At 38.9% G+C, this 23,136-nt stretch overlaps 1 protein-coding gene across 2 annotated transcripts in view; it reads left to right on the top strand.

The window, feature by feature from the left end:
* The window catches only part of BRWD1 (bromodomain and WD repeat domain containing 1), a 44,253-nt gene that overhangs the window by 8,120 nt on the left and 12,997 nt on the right, over positions 1 to 23,136 (top strand). For both annotated transcript variants that reach the window (XM_083438761.1, XM_083438760.1), the window contains exons 8-32: positions 449 to 670; positions 1,907 to 2,007; positions 2,344 to 2,414; positions 2,853 to 2,953; positions 4,456 to 4,496; positions 6,424 to 6,522; positions 7,179 to 7,329; positions 7,478 to 7,612; positions 8,551 to 8,679; positions 9,848 to 10,073; positions 11,216 to 11,401; positions 11,830 to 12,013; positions 12,528 to 12,621; positions 13,407 to 13,547; positions 13,978 to 14,063; positions 14,890 to 15,082; positions 16,055 to 16,153; positions 16,756 to 16,863; positions 18,182 to 18,306; positions 18,398 to 18,480; positions 18,895 to 19,006; positions 19,612 to 19,673; positions 20,739 to 20,894; positions 21,121 to 21,241; positions 22,282 to 22,407. In XM_083438761.1, the coding sequence (XP_083294887.1) occupies positions 449 to 670; positions 1,907 to 2,007; positions 2,344 to 2,414; positions 2,853 to 2,953; positions 4,456 to 4,496; positions 6,424 to 6,522; positions 7,179 to 7,329; positions 7,478 to 7,612; positions 8,551 to 8,679; positions 9,848 to 10,073; positions 11,216 to 11,401; positions 11,830 to 12,013; positions 12,528 to 12,621; positions 13,407 to 13,547; positions 13,978 to 14,063; positions 14,890 to 15,082; positions 16,055 to 16,153; positions 16,756 to 16,863; positions 18,182 to 18,306; positions 18,398 to 18,480; positions 18,895 to 19,006; positions 19,612 to 19,673; positions 20,739 to 20,894; positions 21,121 to 21,241; positions 22,282 to 22,407 (3,152 nt within the window). The remainder of the gene's footprint in view (positions 1 to 448; positions 671 to 1,906; positions 2,008 to 2,343; positions 2,415 to 2,852; positions 2,954 to 4,455; positions 4,497 to 6,423; positions 6,523 to 7,178; positions 7,330 to 7,477; positions 7,613 to 8,550; positions 8,680 to 9,847; positions 10,074 to 11,215; positions 11,402 to 11,829; positions 12,014 to 12,527; positions 12,622 to 13,406; positions 13,548 to 13,977; positions 14,064 to 14,889; positions 15,083 to 16,054; positions 16,154 to 16,755; positions 16,864 to 18,181; positions 18,307 to 18,397; positions 18,481 to 18,894; positions 19,007 to 19,611; positions 19,674 to 20,738; positions 20,895 to 21,120; positions 21,242 to 22,281; positions 22,408 to 23,136) is intronic.

The raw sequence follows: 23,136 nt of genomic DNA, 5'->3' as shown, positions 1-23,136 counted from the left end.
AATTATTTATACACACGTAAAGAGAAATTTCTGCTTTTTTGGTGGATAACACTTCTGCTTTTTAAAAGTGGTTTTGCTCTTGAGTTACTGAGCACTCACAAACAGTAATCAGAAATGTAATACATATTTTAGTGTGTTCTGTCACACAGCAATATTTTTGTCTACTTTCCAGTAAAGCAGCATGGTAAACTTCATGAATGATAAATGAATAGAAAAGAAGCACTACAACAAATACTGTCTCTCTTGCTCACTTGTTCTTTGTTTTAGCTAGACTGATTCATAGATGATAATAATCAGCAGTATTGCTACTAATTTATCTCAACTGAATTTTGGAATTCTTGATACTTTTGTATGTGGGTCTTTGTTTGTTTTGCTTATTTGTTTTTAAGCATATTTCAGACTTCTCTAATGTGCCTTTCAGCTTAAAATGATTTTTTTCTCTCTTTAGGGGTCAGATGACTGTTTGGTTAAGATTTGGTCCACACACAATGGCCGGTTGCTTGCTACACTGAGAGGCCACTCAGCAGAAATCTCTGATATGGCAGTAAACTATGAAAACACAATGATTGCTGCTGGCAGTTGTGATAAAATTATCAGAGTATGGTGCCTCAGAACATGTGCTCCAATTGCTGTTCTGCAAGGACACACAGGATCAATTACATCTTTGCAAGTAAGTTTTTAGCTAGCTGGATGTTGCTTGTTTTGTGTGAAACGTGCGCTAATATATGCTCCAATGTTTTTTAAAAGTTGAGCCTTTTTCTACTATACTTTGGACACTAATTTATAAGTTTTCTGTAAAATGTGGCAAAAGCTGTTTCTCCCACTGAATTATTGGAGATTCGGTAAACAACCTGTATTTTGTTTTGCTTGTATCTTCAAATAAAATTATACAGTGGTACCTCGGTTTACGAACTTAATCCATTCCAGAAGTCCATTCTTAAACAAAAACTGTACTTAAACCGAGGCTCGCTTTCCCTAATGAGGCCTCCCGCTACCGGTGCCCTTCCACCATTCGGCTTCCATTCATAGACCGAGGTAAAGTTCGCTAAACAGAACACAATTTACGGTTTTGTAGAGTTTATATAAACCAAAGTACCACTGTACTTTTAAACGTCAATGAATATAAGTTTGGGAAATCTGAGTGAAATTGTTTGCATATGAGCAGACTGTCAGTTTTTGCAGCGCTCAGTACTAGATTAGTTTCCTCATAGAATATTAAATGACAGGAAACTAATGCATATGTTATGCATCAGTTATGCAGCTTCCAGCTCAAAAGCTGTTGGCACAGTGGCAGTGCATGTGTTTTTCCAGGTGTTATAGCACATGTACCTGGTTTTTCCACAACTCCCAGCTGTGTGTATACAGTAGCAGTGACACATGTACTACCGTTTGATGTGTAAAGAAGTCCTTTATAGTGGCTGATAATACAAAAGCGTCCATTATGAGACTTAAGTAGTCAGTTCTAAGGTACAGTATTCACTGTCTCCTCTTGTACTAGTATTGTATTATCATGGTTTCATTTTTCTTTAGTTTTGCTTTCTGATATTTTGCTCAGCTTTATTCATGCTCAGCTTCATTCAGTCACATTGTACATCATTATACTATGTCATTCTCATAGTATAACATTAGCATTGTATAAATTATGCATGGTGTATGTGTATTAATTCCAAGTAAATATATGTAATGGAAAAGTCTGACAGGTTATCAGTTTATATCATGTTTGCTTTAAGTGAAATTTAACATTTGATGTTCAATAAAAATACTTTTGAATATTTTGTAAAAGATGCATGCAAAGGAAACTTGGCTTAAAAACTGAAAATAAATTTTGGACAGTGAATGTCACTGCATATTGTTATCTTGTTTCCTTTAAGATGCACAGTAACCTTCAATTGGTTTTAACTTACAGTTTAGTCCATTGGCCAAAGACTCAGTTCGCTACATGGCTTCCACAGGTGTTGATGGAACAATTTGCTTCTGGCAATGGGATACCATTTCTATGAAATTCAAGTATGTAGCCATCTTTAAGTTCTCATGATGCAAGGCATTTTAGTTCTGTCAGATCAAATTTTATATTGTGACATAGAAAATAAAGTGTAAGCTTCAAAACAGGTAATAGTCTATTGAGATCCTTTTCTTGAAAATATAAAGCAGTATAGAAATGAAATAAATAATACTGTTGAAGTAAGCAAAATAAAAATGATACTGCAACTGTTCTGCAACATATAGATGCATGAAGAAATTTGAAGCAGGCTTTATTGTTGTATTTTCTAAAATGAATATCTTTGTGGAATTTGTTGTACTTTTTAAAAAATGTATTTTTAAAACCTGTTTTTGTTTCTAAAGTAACCGGCCACTGAAATTCACAGAAAAACCTAGACCTGGAGTTCAAATGCTTTGTTCTTCATTTAGTGTCGGTAAGTATACATGCTAATGAAGCAGGTTGTTCTGTCTTCAGTTGAGAAACCATAAAGATTTTTATTTTACTTTTGCTAAAGCATGTAAATTAAAAGTATTACTTCTTATAGTGATGGCAATGTACCTTCATATATTATACAGAATTCAGACTGTATGGCACTTTACAAATTAAAAAGGTTTTAATTGAAGTAGAATACCTTTTTAGTTGTTAAGCATTGATGGCTATGCATTAATCATCGTCTAGAGATAGACTTTCAGTGTTACAATAAGTAGTTATATTAGTTCTAGAAATAATGAGTTGGGTCCAGATTAAGCTGGTTGAACTTCAGTCCTTTTGCAATCAGTGGGACTTAGGTGCAACTAACCCATTTGGATCCAATCCATATTTTTATAGCTTGCTGCCTGTTAGCATTCTAAACTACTGTTTAAATTTTCAGGTGGGATGTTCTTAGCAACTGGAAGTACTGACCATGTTATCAGAATGTATTACTTTGGTTCTGAAACACCTGAAAAAGTTGCAGAGCTAGAGAGCCATGCTGTAAGTAATTCAGTGTTAAATTTAAATGAACTTCTCTTTTAATTATATATATATATTTACATTGAAAGAAGCTGTTCTAAAATCTGACCGATGCAGACTTAAAACCTGATCTTAAAATCCAGGTTACTGCAGTTGACATAATTAGGAGGTGGGACAAATTGTACTGTTAACAGATTGGTTCTGTTAAAGGTTTTGTGTGAACGTAAAACCTTGATCATAGCACAGTGGCCACCTTTTATACATTCAGAATCTCAGCTTCATAAGTCAGGAAATGCAAGCTTCATGCACCCTTGCATGCAAAGGCAGAAAAGCCAGAAACCCAAAGTTTAACTTTAGCTTTCCATTGTGTCTGAACCAGGAAACAATGGTTAATTCCTTTTAAACAAGGCAGGATCGGGAAGCCATAATTTAAATTTGGAATATAATGTGTGCCACTGGAAGACCATTTCAAAAAGGATTATTTATTATTTAGTTTCTTAAATGTTTTATAAATATGTGTACATTATAATGTTAAAATATTCATAAAGTATTCCACTCTAAGAGAGGGTACATAATTCATTGTACAACATACACAACCATAAGTAACCAGCACTAATCTTAAAACAATAAACAGAGCACAATATTAGACAGCAAACTTAACAGCATGCAAATACCTGAATGAAGTCTTGACCTGATACTGAAAAAAAATCTAGAGTTGGTGCCACATGAGCCCCAGACAGGAAAGATGCTTTATAGCTTGAGTGCTACCATAGAGAAGGCCTCCTCACATAATGTACAACTCCTAAAGGTGAGATGCAAAGGAGAGCCTCCCCGGAAGGTGTTAATGCAGGCTGAACAGTGTACTGAGACCCAGTCCAAATTCATTAGCTCCACACTGTTTAGGGCTTTATAAATCATCAGCAACACTTTGGAATTAGACCAGAAAAGTATTTGTAGCCAGTGCATTTATTTTAAAACGTGTGTTGTAAGGCCTCTGTATGCCTTCCCACTTAGCAGCCTGGCCCCCATATACTGTGGCAACTGCAGCTTTTGTGTTGTTTTCAAAGGCCGTCCCATGTAGAAAGCATTACAGTAATCCAGTTAATGCAAGGTTACCATTGTGTAGTTCACTGGGGCACAAGAGCAGAAGGTGGTAATTACTCTCGTGCCCAGATTGCAGTTTCCAGACAAATCTGGCTGACCACTTTGGGAAACAGGATGATGGGGTCAATTAATGGATATTTGGACTAATGTAACAGGGCTCTTAAATTCTTGGCCCTACTCATAATTCAACTGGAGAATAACCAATTCTTTCCTATACATGGACAGTCCCGTTGGCATCCCGTCTGTCCCGGGAGACAATGGAGGAGTGTGCCTTTGGGGGTGAATTCAAAGCACTGGAGAGTTACAGTCCTTCATTTTTAGTATTAATATTCCTTTAATCACAAAACAGGGGTGGAGTGACTTATGCATTTAATGGGCATTGTTTGCATTCTATTGTAACACATCTTTCTCTCTTGTAGGACAAAGTTGACAGCATTCAGTTTTCTAATAATGATGACAGGTATGTTACACTGAGAGATGCTGAGTGGAAAAACCAGTAAACTGGAGAGTCCTAAGAAAATCTAGCAATACTGTAAAACAGAAAAACAGTTTAGACCAGTATGGAACAGAATTCAAATTGGAGTTGAACTCTCACCAGCCCATCTAGCATGGCCAGTGGTCAGGTATAATAAATTTTTGAGCCCAACATCAGGAGTGTACAGGTTTCCCATCTTAGTTACAATGCAGACTTACATATAGGCTAATGTAGAATTTTTAATCCATTTCTTTCTCTGCACCAGTTCATAAGAAATTGCCTTATGCTTAACTGGCTGTTGCTAAATTCCTGGTTTCTTCACACTGAAGGTTCATTTTTTTCCTTCACAGCATGGTCTGATTTTTACATTATAAATCTTGAGGAATGTTATATTTCAAGGCTTTTGGTAATTTCAAGACAGCATAATTGACCTAATAATGTTCTGGTTAAATTCCATGAAATGTTTTCCCCCTTTTTGTTCGTTTTCCTACAAGTCAAAGATAGCAGTTTTGGAAGGAAGTAGAGGTGCATGACTTCAATGTCATTCACACAAAGTTACTTTTAGTGTAAGACAGGGTTAGGGAGCCTGTGACCCTCCAGATGTAGGGCTCTAGTTCCCATCATCCCAGACCATTGTGCTGTGAGGATGGTGTTGATGGGAGATGTAGTGGCACCCGCCCTGTGGAACGCCCTCCCACCAGATGTCAAAGAGAAAAACAACTACCAGACTTTTAGAAGACATCTGAAGGCAGCCCTGTTTAGGGAAGCTTTTAATGTTTTAACAGGTTATTGTATTTTGGTGTTCTGTTGGAAGCCGCCCAGAGTCACTGGGGAAACCCAGCCAGATGGGTGGGGTATAAATAATAAATTATTATTATTACCCAGCAAGATCTGGAGGGCCACAGTTTTCCTGCCCTGGTTCAGGAAATAGTATGTGCATGAAGTCTTTTGATCACATATACTAGATTTGTGTAGGAAAGCACTGGATGTGCAGTTCTAAAAAGTCTAGAGATGCACTGTTTGACCTTTATTTAGTGCAGGGGTGAGGAGCCTTGGACATGGGAAGTGAATGCATCCCTCCAGGCCTCTCATCCTCGCAACTCCCTTCAGGCCATACTGTTACCCCAGCAACACTCATTACCAGACTGTTTTGCACCCTCCTTTAGTGTTTTTGCCAGCAATTGCCATCACTTCCCACAGTGCAGTAATGTATGAACTTGGATGCTCTTCTCTGACACCCATGCTTAGGCCCCACTCAGGAATTTTCTTTTGCTTGAGAGAAAGAGAAATCACACAAGTGAGATCGTTTGAGTGATTTCATGGAGCAAGTGGCTTGTTCATCTCTTAATGGGGTGTGGGGTTACCCTTTTCCTGTACTGCCTGAGAGTTGCCACTGCTGCCAACCTATGAATGAGGATGGAAATAATTTATAAAGTAGTGGATGAGGAAACATCATGGATTAGAAAGACCAGTGGGATTTTTGTGATTATGCCCTCTGGTACAGAAGACTTTCACTTTTTTTTTTAAACTGCTCATGGCAGCTGCACTCTTAGTTATGGGCACCTCAGATTTTTTTTACCAAAACAAAGCCCAGAAAAAGATAATCCATTGATTAGGGTGGTAGGAGGGTGTTGCATACATTTTGTTGTAATACAGCACTCCTTTACTCTGGAATGTGGTGGGGAGTTAGATTCACTTCCAAATTTTCTGATTGCAAAGCTGACTCTCTCCTATGTCCTTGGGAAATGTGTTTGAACTGGTTGGAGGCAGCCTTTGGAGAATAGTGTTCTCCAGTCATAGCATTTTTGTATATGCAGCATGCATATTTAAAACTTCTGAAAGGTGCCTCTTAGATCTGAACACTATGCTTATCTTTTATATGTCACATAGTATCTTTTAAACTTATGCCAAGGTTCATAAGTGGCAGCAGAGATGGAACAGCCCGAATATGGCGCTTCCAACAAGCTGAGTGGAAGAGTGTTTTGTTGGACATGGCTGACAGGCTATCTGGGTATGTGTAGTGTATTTCATTTATATGGGGTATTAGCATTAAGTGACTATGAAATGTACTATATTATTGTAATATATAGTTACCTTGTTTAGTCGAATGAAAGCTGCTAAGTAGGGTGGGAGTGTGAAGCTTGTTTTTGTTGGAAAACAGTCATGAGTATGCTTAGCTGCTCTACTGGTAAAGTGGTATATCTTGCAAGGAAGTTTTAGTCTTCAAACTGCTAGTGTGAAGTAGGAACACCCATCAAAGAAAAGGGAAGAACCACCCAGCTTCTGTTTGCTTATTTTGCTCATTTTCTGGCATCCTCTATGCTAATCTGACACAAACTTGAAAGCGCTGTTACTGCTTCATTCACTTTCCAGAGCAAGAAGTGCCTGTCATTTTTAGCACACCAGGGTAATTGATGCTGCTGCTCCTGCTCTAAAATGTTTGTTTCAATCTTTTCTGTAAAGAGATTCCCAATATATTCTGACACTTGTGTTTCAAGAAGCTTAAATTTAAATTTTCACTTGAATAGTTTGTTAGATCTCTAGATCAATACTTTGTTTGATTTTTATTGGGCAAGCAGATTAAACTTCTATCTTGATTTTGTTAACTTTTTTTAAAAAATGTTAAAAATTCTAATGTATTGAAATGGTTTAATTTATTTGAAATAGTGATTTGTGTTCAGAAGAGGACAGATATATGAAGCCTAAAGTGACCATGATAGCTTGGAGTAAAAACGATAAGTTGGTGGTTACTGCTGTGAACAATCATCTGCTGAAAGTGTGGAATTCTTATACTGGGCAGCTTCTTCATGATCTCACAGTAAGCAGTGATTCAGAATGTGGCATTTTATAGAAACATAGATCAAATATTGTATTCTACGTTCAGTCTTTTAAAATAAAAATTCCAGCTAAAATAAGAATTCCAGCTAACTTCAAAAGTAACATCTCTTTCTACTCCTATTCAAAAGGGACATATGGATGAAGTGTTTGTTTTGGAACCCCACCCATTTGATTCCAGGATTATGTTGTCTGCAGGCCATGATGGGAACATTTTTATCTGGGATATAACAAAAGGCATTCAGATAAAACATTATTTTAACTTAGTAAGTATTATTTCTCTTCAAGCAATTTGTGTTCATTTTTCTATTATGTTCAGTATTTATCCACTTGTTTGAACAACTGTGATAAAGAGCTACATAACTTATTGTCTCCTCTACTTACAAATGCGATCCATTTAATAAAAGCCTCAGCGCCTAGGGCTTGCCGATCGAAAGGTCAGTGGTTCGAATCCCCGCGGCGGGGTGTGCTCCCGTTGTTCGGTCCCAGCGCCTGCCAACCTAGCAGTTCGAAAGCACTCCCGGGTGCAAGTAGATAAATAGGAACCGCTTACTAGCGGGAAGGTAAATGGCGTTTCCGTGTGCTGCGCTGGCTCGCCAGAGCAGCGATGTCATGCTGGCCATGTGACCCGGAAGTGTCTCCGGACAGCGCTGGCCCCCGGCCTCTTGAGTGAGATGGGCACACAACCCTAGAGTCTGTCAAGACTGGCCCGTACGGGCAGGGGTACCTTTACCTTTACCTTTTAGAGCACTGCTACTGCGTGTGTGCAAAGTGCAATAGAGTGCTTCTGCGCATGCGTGAAGCGCGCGCAGTGAACCCGGAAGTAAACACTTCCGGGTTTGCTGCATTCGTAACCTAAAAAGCTGCAATGTGAAGCAAACGTAACACGAGATATCACTGTAGAATTAAACAGGCCTTGAACAGCATTTGTTTAAACACTGGCCTTTTGTTATTTGCTATCAGAAGTCTTGAATATTACAGTTGCTTCTAGTTCTAAAATTGGTGTTCTGTTTCCTATTGGTATTTTTTTTGCTGTGTGCCAAATTATAAAATTAAGATATTCATATAGACCAACATAGTGCACTGTAGTAAGTGGCAAGTGTTGCTTATTGTTCATGAAGGAGACACTTTCTCTAATGAAACATTTGTCAATTGACTGCTTTAAAAATATCAAAATACTTGTAAGTTCTGTGTTGTTATTCAGATTGAAGGACAAGGACATGGTGCTGTCTTTGACTGCAAGTTTTCATCAGATGGACAACACTTTGCCTGTACGGATTCTCATGGGCATCTATTGATATTTGGCTTTGGCTGTAGCAAATCTTATGAAAAGGTATTTTTTCAGTCTTTCTCAATTATCATTCCTAGAAAAATTAGTAGTGTTAATAAATTTATCTCATATTCAGCTTTTATTTCTTCTGAGCTTGTTGATTTCTGCTTCATGTGTACCGTATAGTATAGACAATCAGTCTTTTAGGCCCAGTTCCAGTGTAACTTTGATTGTTGGGACAGTGGATAAGCTTGAGTGCTTCCTTCTCTTGCAAACCTTTCTTGAGAGGTGTCTCTCTGATTTGTTAAATCAATTTCCTGTTCTGTCCAAAACAGGAAGTGGCATTTGAGTGCTGCCTACAAGCCTAGTTTCCAATCCTGCTTTACAACCATTGATTAATTGATTAAATCACATGTCACTGGTTTGGTTATCTTTAGAAACTGTGGTTTCTAATTGAAATCTGCTTTTAAACTGAGCATATGAACCAGGGTGAAGGGGATGAGGAATTGCTCAAGCTCATTACTTATTTATGCTTCAACAAACCGCAGTGTGTTAAAGCTGCCGAGTTACATTTGAACCACGCCTCAGTCAACTAAAGCTTCATTTGATAAATCTGTTAGGATAAAATTTAATCAGTGGGGTTAAGGCAAGGGCATGCTAAAAAAATAAAATAAAGATCATTTTGATTTTTGAATAAAGTACCGAACTGTTGAGGTTTTAGCTAGTCAGTCTGGTATTGCCCCTAACTTACGAAATCCAGTATAGTTCTTCATGCTGAACCTATATTCTGCAGTGCTATACAAAATTGTCACCCTAATTGTTAAAAATACACTGTCTCATGGGATATTTAGAAAATAATATTCAACTGGGAATTTTGTTAATGGATAACATTGTTTTTCATGGAGTTAAAACTTGAAAAAGGTGCTACAAAAAACAGAATGGAGGAAGAGGTGAACCCCTACTAGGTGTTAGAAACATTGGTTTGGGAAACACATTGAGTGAACTGTTTTAGCTCAATGAAAATAAGACCTATAAAGACCCTCTGCTTCTGAGGAAGTCCGGTGTGTTTGAAACATGTTGGCTGTTCCTCATAAAACTAATTACAGCATTCTGGCACCAACTGGAGGCCTGCCTCACCCTTCATCCTTCTGGTGTACTCAGTTTACTATAGTATTTAATGTCGTTTTCCTCCCTGCAAAGTTGATTATATTTAAGTTTCATTTCTTTCTAGATTCCTGATCAGATGTTCTTCCACACTGACTACCGACCACTGATTCGAGATTCTAACAATTATGTCCTAGATGAGCAGACTCAACAGGCTCCTCACCTCATGCCCCCACCATTCTTGGTAGATGTGGATGGAAACCCTCACCCAACAAAATACCAGCGGTTGGTACCAGGAAGAGAGAATTGTGCAGATGAGCATCTGATTCCTCAGCTGGGATATGTAGCAACAAGTATGAATGGCAGTCTTCCACCTCTAACTTTGATCTCATTATAACACAATACAATCCATACTGTAGTCTTAAGTAGTTATGGTGTTTTGTTTAGGGTATGCTATGTTAGTTATACCTTCAACAAACACTTTTTGGATTTTTTTGTTTTGTATTGTGCAACTTGATTGGTTAACAATGTTGTTTCTTAATACTCAGTGCTTTCCTTTTGAAAAGGAATCAGGTCTTAAAAACAGACAACTTTATTTGTTGATATCTAAGACGGTATTTCTTAATCATTTACTTGAGATCTCGGGTAGAAAAATCAAGATAAAACATTTTCTAGTGCATTATTTTGCTGCAGAAATTTTTCCATTTCCTAAATTCATTAGTAGCAATGAATGGATGCCAATTGAAAATAAATATTAGACAGTGGACAGTTTAACTTCATTGACTAAATACAAGTAAAATTAATATGCTAATTGGATCACTCTCTAGGGCAGGTTTCCCCAAACTCGGCTCTCCAGATGTTTTGAGACTACAATTCCCATCATCCCTGACCACTGGTCCTGCTAGCTAGGGATCATGGGAGTTGTAGGCCAAAAACATCTGGAGGGCTGAGTTTGAGGAAGCCTGCTCTAGGGCGTTGAAGCTTTTCTGATGCAAACTCAAGAAATTCCAGTTCAAAACTCTCTGGAAAACCCATATCACTGCTTGAGATAGTTTTTCAAGTTCTGAAGTAGGCACCAATTTAGATTGCTCTCCAAAATGATAAATAAAGGGGTTAAGTATGGCCAAGGATACTTTCTCCTGGCTTTCTTTTTAAACTAGTGCATACAAGTTCTAAACTGTTTTTGAACTCTGGAATGTAAAAAGCATCTTGGAGATTCTGGAAGGCACCTTCTAATCAAGAGTCTTAAGGAGGAAATTGAGAGCTTTTAGCATCTCTAGATCCTAGCCATGGCTGCTAAAGACCTCCATTCCCATTTATTCAGCAGAGTATTGACTGTTTCAGGAGGACTGTGAGAGCAGGCAAAAAATCAACAACATAAAATGTAGAGGATTTTGTATTTTAAGAGATTGGTGAGAATGGGTTCAATATTCTGACAGTTGTTCTTAATTCTGAAATTGCTAAATGCGTGTGCTTTTCATTTAAATTTTGTAAGGTGATGGAGAGGTCGTGGAGCAAGTAATAGGTCAACAAACTGCTGACCAGGAGGAACCGGCTTTGGAACCTAGCATACTTGATGGCATGATTAGACATTTACAGCAACAGCAAGACCAAAGAATTGGTTCAGATCAAGACATGCTTCCACCCGGGCCACAGAATGGAGATGAAGCAGCTAGAAGAGGTTGGTGCTTGCTTTGAAGATTAGAGGGAAATTATAAACTTTTTGCTGCTTACTAGTATCTCTGACATAAAACTTACTGATGTATCATGAAATCACATTACAGGTCAAAAAGCCAATTTGGGACACCCATCTTGTCTCTCACAAAATGAGAAATATAGTGTCCATAGTGTCATCTCTTTTATATAACTTCCTCCCCTTTGAAACATGACTTGATGCCTATCATTACTGTTTACTCCACCTTTGGAAGTTATTAATGTCCAGCTAGAATGTGTAGATATTTTTTAGTAAATACATAAATCTCTTGGGTCATTCAGAAGACTACTTGGTCTGAAATCTACCATTATTCAGTAGAAGATGCAACATGCCAAAGCTATTTGCTGCTGGAATGTTTTTACTGCGTGTATTTTATGAATATCTCTTTCCTTTAGATTTCCGGAGGCCAAGCTCTGATATCCAGTCCCCTCCTAATATTGGCCTGAGACGTAGTGGTCAAGTTGAAGGTGTGCGCCAGATGCACCAGAATGCTCCAAGGAGTCAGATTGCTACAGAAAGAGACCTCCAGGCTTGGAGACGGAGAGTAGTTGTTCCAGAAGTGACACCCAGTATATTTAGGTGTGCAGGCTTACTGAACTAAAGATTATTATGGAAGCAAGTTATAAGTATTCATACCTTTAATTGAAAATTTAGGCATTTGAGAAATATTTTTTCACTTGGTTTTAAAGTATCATTTCCTGAAGACATCATTTGATCAGCATAAACATACTGTTTCTTGTCTGTTTACTACCAGTTTATTCCCTTGCCATAACTTTAGAATCCAGTTCTCTTTAACCTTTTATGTTCATACTATTAACTCTAGATTAGAGCCTCTGGGCAGGAGCTATAGCACTGCTGTTCTACATGCTACTTAGTTTTATTTCTGTTCTGCTTCTCATCCAGTCACTGCTGCCAAAGGCCAGCATTAATTGAAACGCTAGCCTGTCATTTTTACATAGCATAAAACTGGTGTATACATGCATCAGCTTTCCTTCAAACCAGAGTTAGCAACAGAACTGTATACTGTAAGTACTTTGCCTTTCACTGATGTGATTCTGCTTTGTCTGACAAGCGTTTAAAATGCATTTTTCAGAAATCAAATGGAGTATAGGGTTGCAAAAGGAGAAGAAGAGAAACGCATATATACAATGGAACAAAAAAGGAAGTTATATCATTCATCAGAAAAGGTAGGAAATGTAAGATATAGAATGTCTTATGAGTAACATGAGGGTTCACAGGTTGTTACTCAGAGAAGAGATTTGAATGCAATAGAACTGTGTGCAAAGCTTGTTGTGTGACAGAGTTGCAGCAGTGAATGTATACATTATTTCCTCAAATCTCTTCTACGCTCTTAAATGACTTCTTCACATAGGAACCAGGAATAATCTGGAGCCCCTGGCATCTCCAGTTAGGACTGGGAAGGACACATATCTGGAACCCTAGAGAGCTGCTGCCAGTCAGAGTAGGCAGTGCTGAGCTAGATGGACCATGGGTCCGATTCTGTCCAAGGCAGCTCCATCTGTTCTAATGTAGATACAGTAAAAGAGAAAAGAAATGGTAGCACTCAAACACCTGAAGGACTGTTGCATAGGTTCCTTGTTTTTTGCTACCTTAGAGGACAGGAGTAGATGAAATTAAGTTACAGGGTAAATTTCAGTTGAATATTGGTAGAAGCTTTTGACACTGGTTCAGTGGAACCAGTTGCCTAGAAGGCTTGTAGGTTCTCCCATGTTAGAGGCCTTCAAGCAAATCCTGGACAGCCTTCTGTTGGGGGGGGTGCCCTGACTCTGGATTTCTTACATGAGCAACTGGCTAGACTAGATCACTACAAAGCCTCCTTTATGATTCTGTGACTGTTTGAATGTTTTTCATTTAGAATTTGACAGATTAGGTTCCTTGTATCTCCTTTCTAGTAATTTGTAATGCATACTTCCACCTCTAACTTGGCTCTTCTTTAATGGTCCTGATTCAGAATGACTCAGAAGATTCACTGATACAATCCAAGAGAAGGCTTTATAGACGCAAATATGCTTCATATCAAGCACGGAATAAGATTGAACAATCTGATTCTTCTAGTGAAGATGGAGATGGAGGTTCAGGATTCATTGAACAGGTGACTGCTCCGATTTCATGTTAGTAATTAGAACTATCAGAAATTCTGATTTCCATTTGTTTGTTTTCAAAGCCCTAGCTTTTACCAGCAAAGGCAGGGTAGATACAATTAGTATCAATTAGATACAATTAGCAGAGCCCCCTTCAGTGCAGATAATAAGTAGGAAGCTGACATTTTAGTGATGCATTTTATTGTGTTGTACTAAGTGTCTGCGGACAGCGCTGGCTCCCGGCCTATAGAGTGAGATGAGCGCACAACCCTAGAGTCTGGCAAGACTGGCCCATACGGGCAGGGGTACCTTTACCTTTTTATGTAATCAGTTCTTTCTTAAATATCGTTTTCTTTTGTTGTAGTTTTGTAAATCTTCAACCTCGTGGTGATATAAGAGAAAGAATGAACAACTCTAAATATTTTCCCATTTTTGATCTAGGAGGCAGAAGAAAGTGATGGGATGAATTTGTCTTCCCATGAGGAAGAATGGAAGAGTGACAGCAGAACCAACAGTGATAGTTCCAGGTAAAATCGGTTTCAAGTATCAGTTTGTGATGTTTGTGAGCCTTGGCAAAACTAAATTTTTCCTTCTGAAAGTAACTTTTATTGGGGGGTGGAAATTATTTGTGATACAACTAGATGATGTGCTGCAAATAATGCTGTTTGGTGTTTAGCAGCAAATTAAGGGATGTTGAAAAGTCAAACTTCCCAGATTGTTAGATTTTAATTAGTACCTTGCAGTACAGTGGTACCTCTGGTTGCAAATGGGATCCATTCTGGAGCCCCATTCACAACATGAGCAGAACGCAACCCGCGGTTTGCGATTCGCCACTTCTGCGCATGCACGTGGCATAATTTTGAGTGTCTGTGCATGCACAAGTGGCAAAACCTGGAAGTAACCCTTTCCGGTACTTCCGGGTCGCCGCGGGACACAACCTGAAAAGATTTAATCCGAAGCTTCTTTAACCCAAGGTATGACTGTAATATCAATGACACACCCTCTATACTGGGATGTTTCTGTGTACTCTGGTGGAAAAAGGGAGAGAGAGGCTATCTCTTCTGCAAACTGTGTTCAGAGCACCAGGAGATGTACTGCCAAGAAGAGGGGAGAAATTGCCACCTCTTTTAGAACTCTGTAGTTCCTCATTGTAGTTTGAATGTTTGAAATTCTATGTACGTTACCTTTATAGTGTGCCCAGTTACAGAACTATTGTTGAAATTAAAATTAACAGTCAGCTCTGAATAATATCCAACAAACTTTAAAACTAGTTCAAGTGCAGTCAGTTCTGAGCTGGTAGAGATCTCTAACTTGGCTGTGTGTGTTTCCCCTCTCTCTCTTCCTCCCGCTCAGTGACTCTTCAAGTGAATATTCTGATTGGATTGCTGATGCAGGGATTAACCTGCAGCCTCCTGTAAGAAGCTCTCGGTGCAAAACTATTAAATACTGTAGTTCTTCTGAAGATGAAGTACCACTAGGAAAAATGTCTACGCGAAAGAGAAAGAAAAAAAGACGGAAAAAATACAAACCAAAACAGCATGAGGAGGTAGTGATTCTGGTTTTTTTCAGTTTTTAGATACACCCAATCAGTTAATGTGATTTAGATTTTTTTCCATCCTTTGAAGACGTTCTAAAAATTATTAGTGTATTTTTATGAATAGAAGAGCACAGGAGCATTTCAGTCCATGACATTAACATTGTAATGTCCTTGTTGGTTCATAATGCTATTCCAAACCATGGCTTAGCTTGAACAAGGAAACATGCTTAAAGGTAATTGCAGCCCTATTTAAAGTGGACCTAGCCACAGTGATACAAACTTTGGTTACAGCCAGGTAACACTGCTGCAGGGATGAGGATCCTGCGGCTCTCCAGATGTCATTGGAGTCTTCCCAGCCTTAGCCAGATTGGCAAATGGTCAGGGTTGTTGGGGTTAAGTCCAGCAACAAGTTGGTTTGGAAAATTTACCTGGTGCAGAATGATACAGCCAGAGCACTTGTGGGAGCTGGATCTTGATATCTTATAAGACCTATTCTGTATCAGTTGGCTGTCGGTTCATTTCTGGGACCAATTCAAGAAGCAGCTTTTCGTCTTCTAAGTTCTAAATGATTTGAGACAACATTATCTGAAGCGTCACCTACATCTGTAAGAGCCTGCCTAAGCATTAAAATCAGGAGACCCTGCTTTCTGGTCTGCCTTTGAGACCTGTTAGACGGATGGAATAGAAGGGTTGGGGCTTGCCCTGCACCTTTGGCAATCCCTCTTCAGGGATTTGCAAATGACCTCATCTCTGTGAAAACTCTGAAGTCTCCTTTATTCAAGGCTGTTTTTGGCTGAATTGTGCCGTACTTGGGGGAGGGGGGAATAATTAGCTGCTTATGGGGGGTTTGTGTTTTGTTTTATTTTCATGTGACTTAGAAATTTGTAAGATGCCTTGAAAGACAGATTAAAAACCTTTTAAATAAATTAGCAGTCATAACGCTGTGTTATAATTTGAGTAATCCTTTATAATGATGCCCAGGTGAATGCACCCCAGCAGTCCTGGGAAGTTCAGCCTCCTGACTGGATAACAGATGTCAGACTCCGAAGGTCTCCTTTTGTTCCACAAATGGGTGACGAGGTAAGGGAATTTACACTGAATCTAAGCTTGATCTGGTAAAAGTAACATAGCTAGCCTCAGTCCTGTGATTTGCTATGTCTTGGAAAAGTAGCCACCATCCACAAGTAGCAAGCTATTCTGTGGTGGTGCTCTCTTGTAAGGATTCTTTAGCTTTTAAAACTACAAAAAGGAGCAGCCACCTAAAAACAAAAGCCAAAAACAGAAAACAAGCTTGGATTGGGTACTAGCATGCCAGGCCACATGCCCAGCTTTCCCCATTCTGTCCTAAAGCGTTTCTGGACCTTGAGGCAGAAGCGACATGACTTGTTTGCATATACAGCTGATGTGAATAGCAGCATATCATAATTGGTCCTTGTGCTCAGCTTTATGCTGTGAATGGAAGGAGGAGAGTGTAGGAGTGGCTGGTTTCCTTTTCCCTCTTTCCATTCGACTTGGATGACTATGCAGTTTTGGCATGGGGGAATTGGTGAGTGAAACAGCCAGTGGGTAGCCAACCTCCTGTTAATGTAGCTAGCCTTGCAAGTAAATAGAGAAAATGTTTCTTAGTTAAATTAATTTTGAATTTCATTCACTGATTGAATTTTTTGATTCATTTTTGTTAGGCGATATATTTTCGACAAGGCCATGAAGCCTACCTTGAAGCAGTGAGGAAGAGCAATATTTGTGAACTGAATCCTCAGAAGGAACCATGGAGAAAAATGGTTCTTAGGGTAAGACTGGTTCAGCATGGGTGTTTGCATGCTACAAAGTACTTTACAATTCTTCTCATTGGTCTTCTAAAGGAACCAGTAAAGTAGGCAAGGATGAGGCAGAGGTGAGCCTAGTGAACTTCATACATGAGTTGTAGAGCCGGAAATGTTTCAGAAAAAGGGCAACCCAAATTATGAAAGGGTTGGAGTAGCTCCCTTCTTAGTAAGGGTTAGAATGTTTGGGGCTTTTTAGTTTATAGCTCAGGAAGGCTTTGTTGCTTGAGCAAGCCTCAGCTGGAACCTGAAGTCCTTTATAGTCCTTCCTGTCTGAGAGGATACAATGGCCAACCTGGGCAGAGTCAGTCCAATTTCACAGCAAAATGAGAAGGCATTGCAGATCTGCTTTACTTAGAAGTAAGCCCCACTGAACTCTGTGGGACTTACTTTTGAGTACTCATGCACAGGTTGCACTATACATCTTAAAATAGGTAGCCCTTTTGGCAAGGGGCCACTCGGTAACACGGTTACACAAATTTATGGTGTGACTGCACATTGAATATTGTTTACAGTTCTGGTCACTTCCCTTAAAAAAAGACAATGTAGAGCTAGAAAAGGTCCAGAAAAGTGCAACCAGATGGATCAAGGGAGGTGATAATGTATATTTTAAAATCAATACAGGGAAAGTTTGATTAGGATCCAAAGAACCACAAGCAGAAAGGAAATGGTGGTGTTCCACTGCAAGGTGTAAAATAGTCCTTCCATATGTGGAAAACACCTGCTGCACCTTTGGATTTAATATCATCTCTGCCTTCCGTTTTCCCCTGAAGTACATTTATCTTAATCTGTTCATTTATAGAAACAGAATTATGCCTGTGCTTTTGAAATGGCAAAACGTAGCAAAGGATTGACCCTTAGGAAGCTTAAGCACTTGGAAATGACTACAGGTTACATAGTGTTTTGCTTCTAGGGTTGGGGAAGAGCCATAGATCAGTAGAGCACCTGCTTTTCATGCAGAAGGTCATTTTCAGTCCCTGAGATCTTCACGTAGGGCTGGGAGAGAATTCTAGAGAGCCACTGTCAGTCCTTGTAGATAGTAGTGAGCTAGATGGTATGACTCTGTTCCTATGATTTGAGTTTTGAATAAGTTGCCCAGTGGGAAATCTAGTAACATATACCTATCAAAAATCTAAACTTTGGGTTGTTTTTTTGTAAGGTTATGAACTGTCTTAAGTTTGTGTTATGCCCATTGCTGCTGAACTTTGTTTCTATTCACACTTCATATACTGTGAATAATTGCACTATTATTAATGGGATTCTTTATTATATGTTCATCTGTTAGGAACAAGAATTGGTAAAAATTGTTGGGATACATTATGAAGTTGGGCCTCCTACACTATGCTGCCTTAAGCTTACCCTTATGGATCATATTACAGGACAGCTTCTAGACAAATCATTTTCCCTCAAGTATGTATTTTTTTACCCTTTTTTTTTAAAAAATGCATAATGCAGACAGCCTGTATACATTTGAAGACTAAGTTTTATTTTTTTCTCCTAGATACCATGATATGCCAGATGTTATTGACTTCCTTGTGTTAAGTCAGTTCCATGATGAAGCACGACAAAGGAACTGGCAACCTAGTAAGTCTATTTTTGTAATACTGCCGTACCCATGTGCCACCAAGCATTGAAACTAGGAAAAAATGAAAGACAATTTAGAACGATTCGCTAGCTGAATCATGGGGTAGTTTGTTGTTATGATTGTAAGTTATTTCTTTATAACTGATAGGAATCGAATTTTAATGTTACAGGATCAATGATTTTTCAAACTTTGCAGTAGTGTTTGAATTCAAGAACTGTTATAGATAACGTTGATAGTCTACAGATTAAACCTGTGTTGGATCATGTGACTGTCTTATTGTGTTGTGATTGACCATTTGTATAGTGAATGAAACACAGTATTTTAATAGTCACATGTTGCATGTGCAATCCTAGACTAGTTTTTTAAAAAGTTAATGCGGAAGAACTGTATAGCATCTCATGTCTTTCCTACAGATGATCGCTTTCGTTCAATTATTGATGATGCCTGGTGGTTTGGAACAGTCCTGAGCCAAGAGCCATATCAGCCACAATACCCTGACAGCCCCTTTCAGTGTTACAGTGTTAAGTATGTGTTTTTAGCATGGTTATTTGTCTTTGATATTGAAGGTTGCCTTAAAAAGAAAAGCGCATTTGTACCTTAACTACTGTTAGTAACCTTTCGAAGGCATGTCAGTGTTTATAATGAACCTAAAGAGGAGGAGGAAAATGAACTCTTACGTTTACCTTTTCCTTTTCTTCTTTGGCTTTTGCATTGAGCAAGAATGTAGATGCAGAGGCAGGCCACAACGCCAGCTTCCCAGCAGCAGTGTCACTGTCACTTATTAAGAGGGAGAAGGACTTGGAGGTTGGGGCTGTGCACGTATATCAGCAGAGCTCACCCAGTGCTCCCACCAGTGCATCTGCACTGATGTTTGTATGGAGCATGTAAAAGAAAAGGATTGTGACTCTCTGAAGTTAAGAGTGGGAGGGTGCAGAGCAACATAAACAGGGAATTTTAAATATATTTTGTTGTTACCTTTCTGTAATTCTTTCACCATGAGCAAGTTTCCTAAAATCTTTTACCTTAAAATATAACATCAAGTCTGATCATTACTGGGGATTATTTCTGTTTGAAAATACCTTTACATATCTTTAAAATTTATTTTATTTTTGCTTATTTTTTTTAAATAGATGGGACAATGGTGAAACTGAAAGACTTAGCCCATGGGACATGGAGCCTATTCCAGACAATGGTATACAAAAATCAGATGATGTCATTTTTTCTGGTTGAACAGACAGACAATAAATGGGTTAGGAGGTCAATAAACAATTGTGGGCTTGTGGGCTTTTGTTCTTCTGCTACTACCCTTCGGGGAACATAGATGTGAGGGTTGGGCATTGCTAGTTTTTCAGAAACCAGTGATTGAGATTCATGGGCGCACCAGACACTTGCGGGCCTTTTTGTCCCTGAGAGAGGGTAATCCACAAAGTTATGCAGCGATGAGCCAGAAAACAAATGTGTACATGAGTTTGCTGTGCTTGCAGGTATATTCTCACTAGATCTGGCTAGTAGATTTTGTGAAGGATCACTACTTGTCAGCATGTGTGCTTATCCCCCGATCTACAGGCAGGAAGATTTTCTGTCTAAACTAAAGAATCGCATATTTGCTCAAGATGGAGCTCCATCAGTAGTTATGCTTTGCAATTATTTAGCAGTTAAGCAGGTTTTGTTTCAATAGCCAGATTTATTATACATAGGCTAGAGCAGGGGTGCCCAAACTTTTTTCAAAGATGGCCAGATTTGATGAAGTAGTTGTTGAGCTTTTTTTTAGGATTTTACCCCAGGACATATAATGCCACGGGGGCCGAATTAATTCAATCAGCGGTCCAGATTAGGCCCATGAAACAGACTTTGGACATGCCTGTGCTAGAGTTTTGGAGCAACCAAGCCCTGGTTTTACCTTATTTTACTTAACTAAGTATCAGATAATTGGACACTGATGTGTTGCATTGCCCTTTAAGCAAGTGGGCAGCTTACATTTTAGCTGTTGCCCCTATACTGTACCTAGTCTTAAAACAAAGGACCCGTTGAAGTATTTACAGAACTCCAGATCTTATTTGGACACCTCTTTTAAGGGAATTGATGTTGATAGATCTGAACCTGGATATTCAGTGAACAGAAATCAAACTTACATTATTGTCACATGCCTGGCTACCTCTGACTTTAAAAGTTTATATCATAAGAAGTGTAATTTAATGAACTTACTGCATTTTGTTTTGTTTGCCTGATGTCTCCTGTATTGCTTGAAAATAACTAGTTGATCAGCCTGTGGAACTGGGAGCTAGTGTTTCTGTGACTGCTGAAGAGATGGCAAAATTATTATACAAACCTCAAAAGGGAGAATGGCAGGGGAAATCCCAGAGTGAAGAATGTGAACGGATTATCTGTGGAATTGATCAGCTTTTGACACTAGGTATGTATCTAGAAATCTGGTACCTTTTCCCCATCATGTTTGTGTAGTGGATTAAAAACTTTGGATTCATACTGCAAATACTCAGACTGTGTTCCTGTCTGACAAGCTTTCTAAAAGGTTGCTTAATCTGTTTTTAATTTCTAAAGGACTGTATGTAAATCCGTGATGTATGTAAATTGAATGCATTACTTCAGATGCTTCAACTGTTGTTATTTATTTATTACAGATATTTCAGCAGCATTTGCTGGCCCAGTTGATCTGAATAGGTATCCAAAGTACAGTACAGTAATAGCTTATCCAACAGACCTTTGGACTATCAGAATGCGACTTGTCAACAGGTTTTACAGGTTGGTCTGAGACTGCACTAGAAGGATGATAGCATATCCGTCTTATAAAATTGCTGAAAAGTTAAGCCACATGTAATATTGCATATTTTGGAAATCCTTGGTACGCTCCTTTGCTGAGGTACAGTTCAGATGAGGCAACATTATAACTTCAAACAGGAATTGGATGTTTACTACCCTTAAAATATGGCAGACTTTTGGTTTAGCTGCAAAACCACAGTTTTCAATATTTCTAAATAGCTTTTAGTTACCTACTCATTTAGAATTTAGCATAATATATGTAGTTCACCTCTTACGCAAGGGTTAGGTTCCGGAGGTCCAAGTGCATGCGCAAAAACAGGTAAAGCCAGGAAGCCCTGGAAAGGGGCCCTCTGCAAGGTGGATGGCATCCCTGGCCTTGGGGAAGTGATGCAAGTGCTCTAGGACTCTGCAAGAACCCTTGCTCCGCCTTCCTAAAGTCAGGTAAGCCTGCAATCACAGAATTGTGTGGGATAGGTGGGGAAGGGGAAACATGGAGTGTGGGTTTCCCTTCCATTCATTCATTCATTCCCTACCCACCCATGCAAAGCTGTGATTGCGTAAGATGCAGGTTACCTAAATACAGATGCCTGACTGGATCTTTCCTTTCTAGCACAGTGAGAAATAAGCTGTACATGGGAGGGATTTTCTGGTGGCTTGAGTGAAGATAGGGTCACAGTTTAACTATCAAGAAATAGTGGATACAGAATATGTAACTGATAAAAGTAAGCACATGGGAAATAATACCTTCAGGAAGTTTAAAAGTGTGAAGTGTGAATGACACTGATGCACTTTTGCATGAAATGATCATTGTTAAAGAAATTACTATACTACTGACATGAACATGGAGTATGTCTGGATTCAGTAAGAATAGGACAGTAGCTTGTTAAAACTCCATGATAAATGAAAAGCAATATTTTTTCTACTTAAACATTTCCAGTTTTAGTGACTGAACATTTCCAGATCTAGTTGTTATATGATATTTTTCTCCTGATTAAAACTAATCTGTTTACTATTAAACATAGGAGGCTTTCTGCATTGATTTGGGAAGTAAGATGTCTTGAGAGCAATGCTCGGACCTTCAATGTGCCCAACAGCAGTATTGCTAAATCTGCTCAGAAAATCACAGATCAACTCTTAGAATTCATTAGGTAAGCAATATTTCAGGATGAAATATTTTTGGTTTTTCGTTGCTTAAAAGGTAATCAGAATTGTCTTACTTCTGGTCATTGCTTATGACCATGGTTTACATGTCAATGTTCAGAATAGATACAGTATTCACAGAAGGCTCTTGCCTTCTGTAAACAAGAAGAGGAAGGGAAACAATTTTTTTTGCTTTGCTTTTTTCAAATTCTCCCCTTTTCCTGGTGAATTAGCCACACAGCCATTTTGGGATTCAAGTTGCTTTAGCAGCCCAATCAGGAAACCTCTGATTATTTTGAATGTTCCTCTTTCCTCTCTTGTCATCTTCTCAGCTTCATTTTCCTGCCAGCTGGGCTCACTCCTTCTCTGTCTATTGTGTGTGTTAATTGCTTCATTCTTCTTTTGTCATTCTCTTTCCATTGCCTTTTCTCTTTATGGTATCTTTCTTCCTTTTCATTTTCTATCTTCTGGTAGGTCCCAGCTGTGGCTGTGTGGCTAGTTTGCCATGAAAATGGAACGTTGGTAACAGAAGGGGGCTTTTCTGACAGACAACATCACACAGCCATGCTGCAGCCTGTAGGCATTTGCTCACTGGGGCGACACAGGTCTGAAACACAAATACAAGACAAATAACAGTACCTATTTTTCTGGTGCTGTGGTCCAATTGTAGAGGTATATTAACTGAGAAGATCTTTGGGGCTTGGCCAGAACAGAAACTGAGAAGACTGTGAGAGGGA

Source organism: Podarcis tiliguerta, assembly GCF_965153285.1.
Source record: "Podarcis tiliguerta genome assembly, chromosome: 4".
In the NCBI taxonomy this organism is placed as follows: Eukaryota; Metazoa; Chordata; class Lepidosauria; order Squamata; family Lacertidae; genus Podarcis; species Podarcis tiliguerta.
This window is presented reverse-complemented; position numbering and strand designations above follow the sequence as displayed.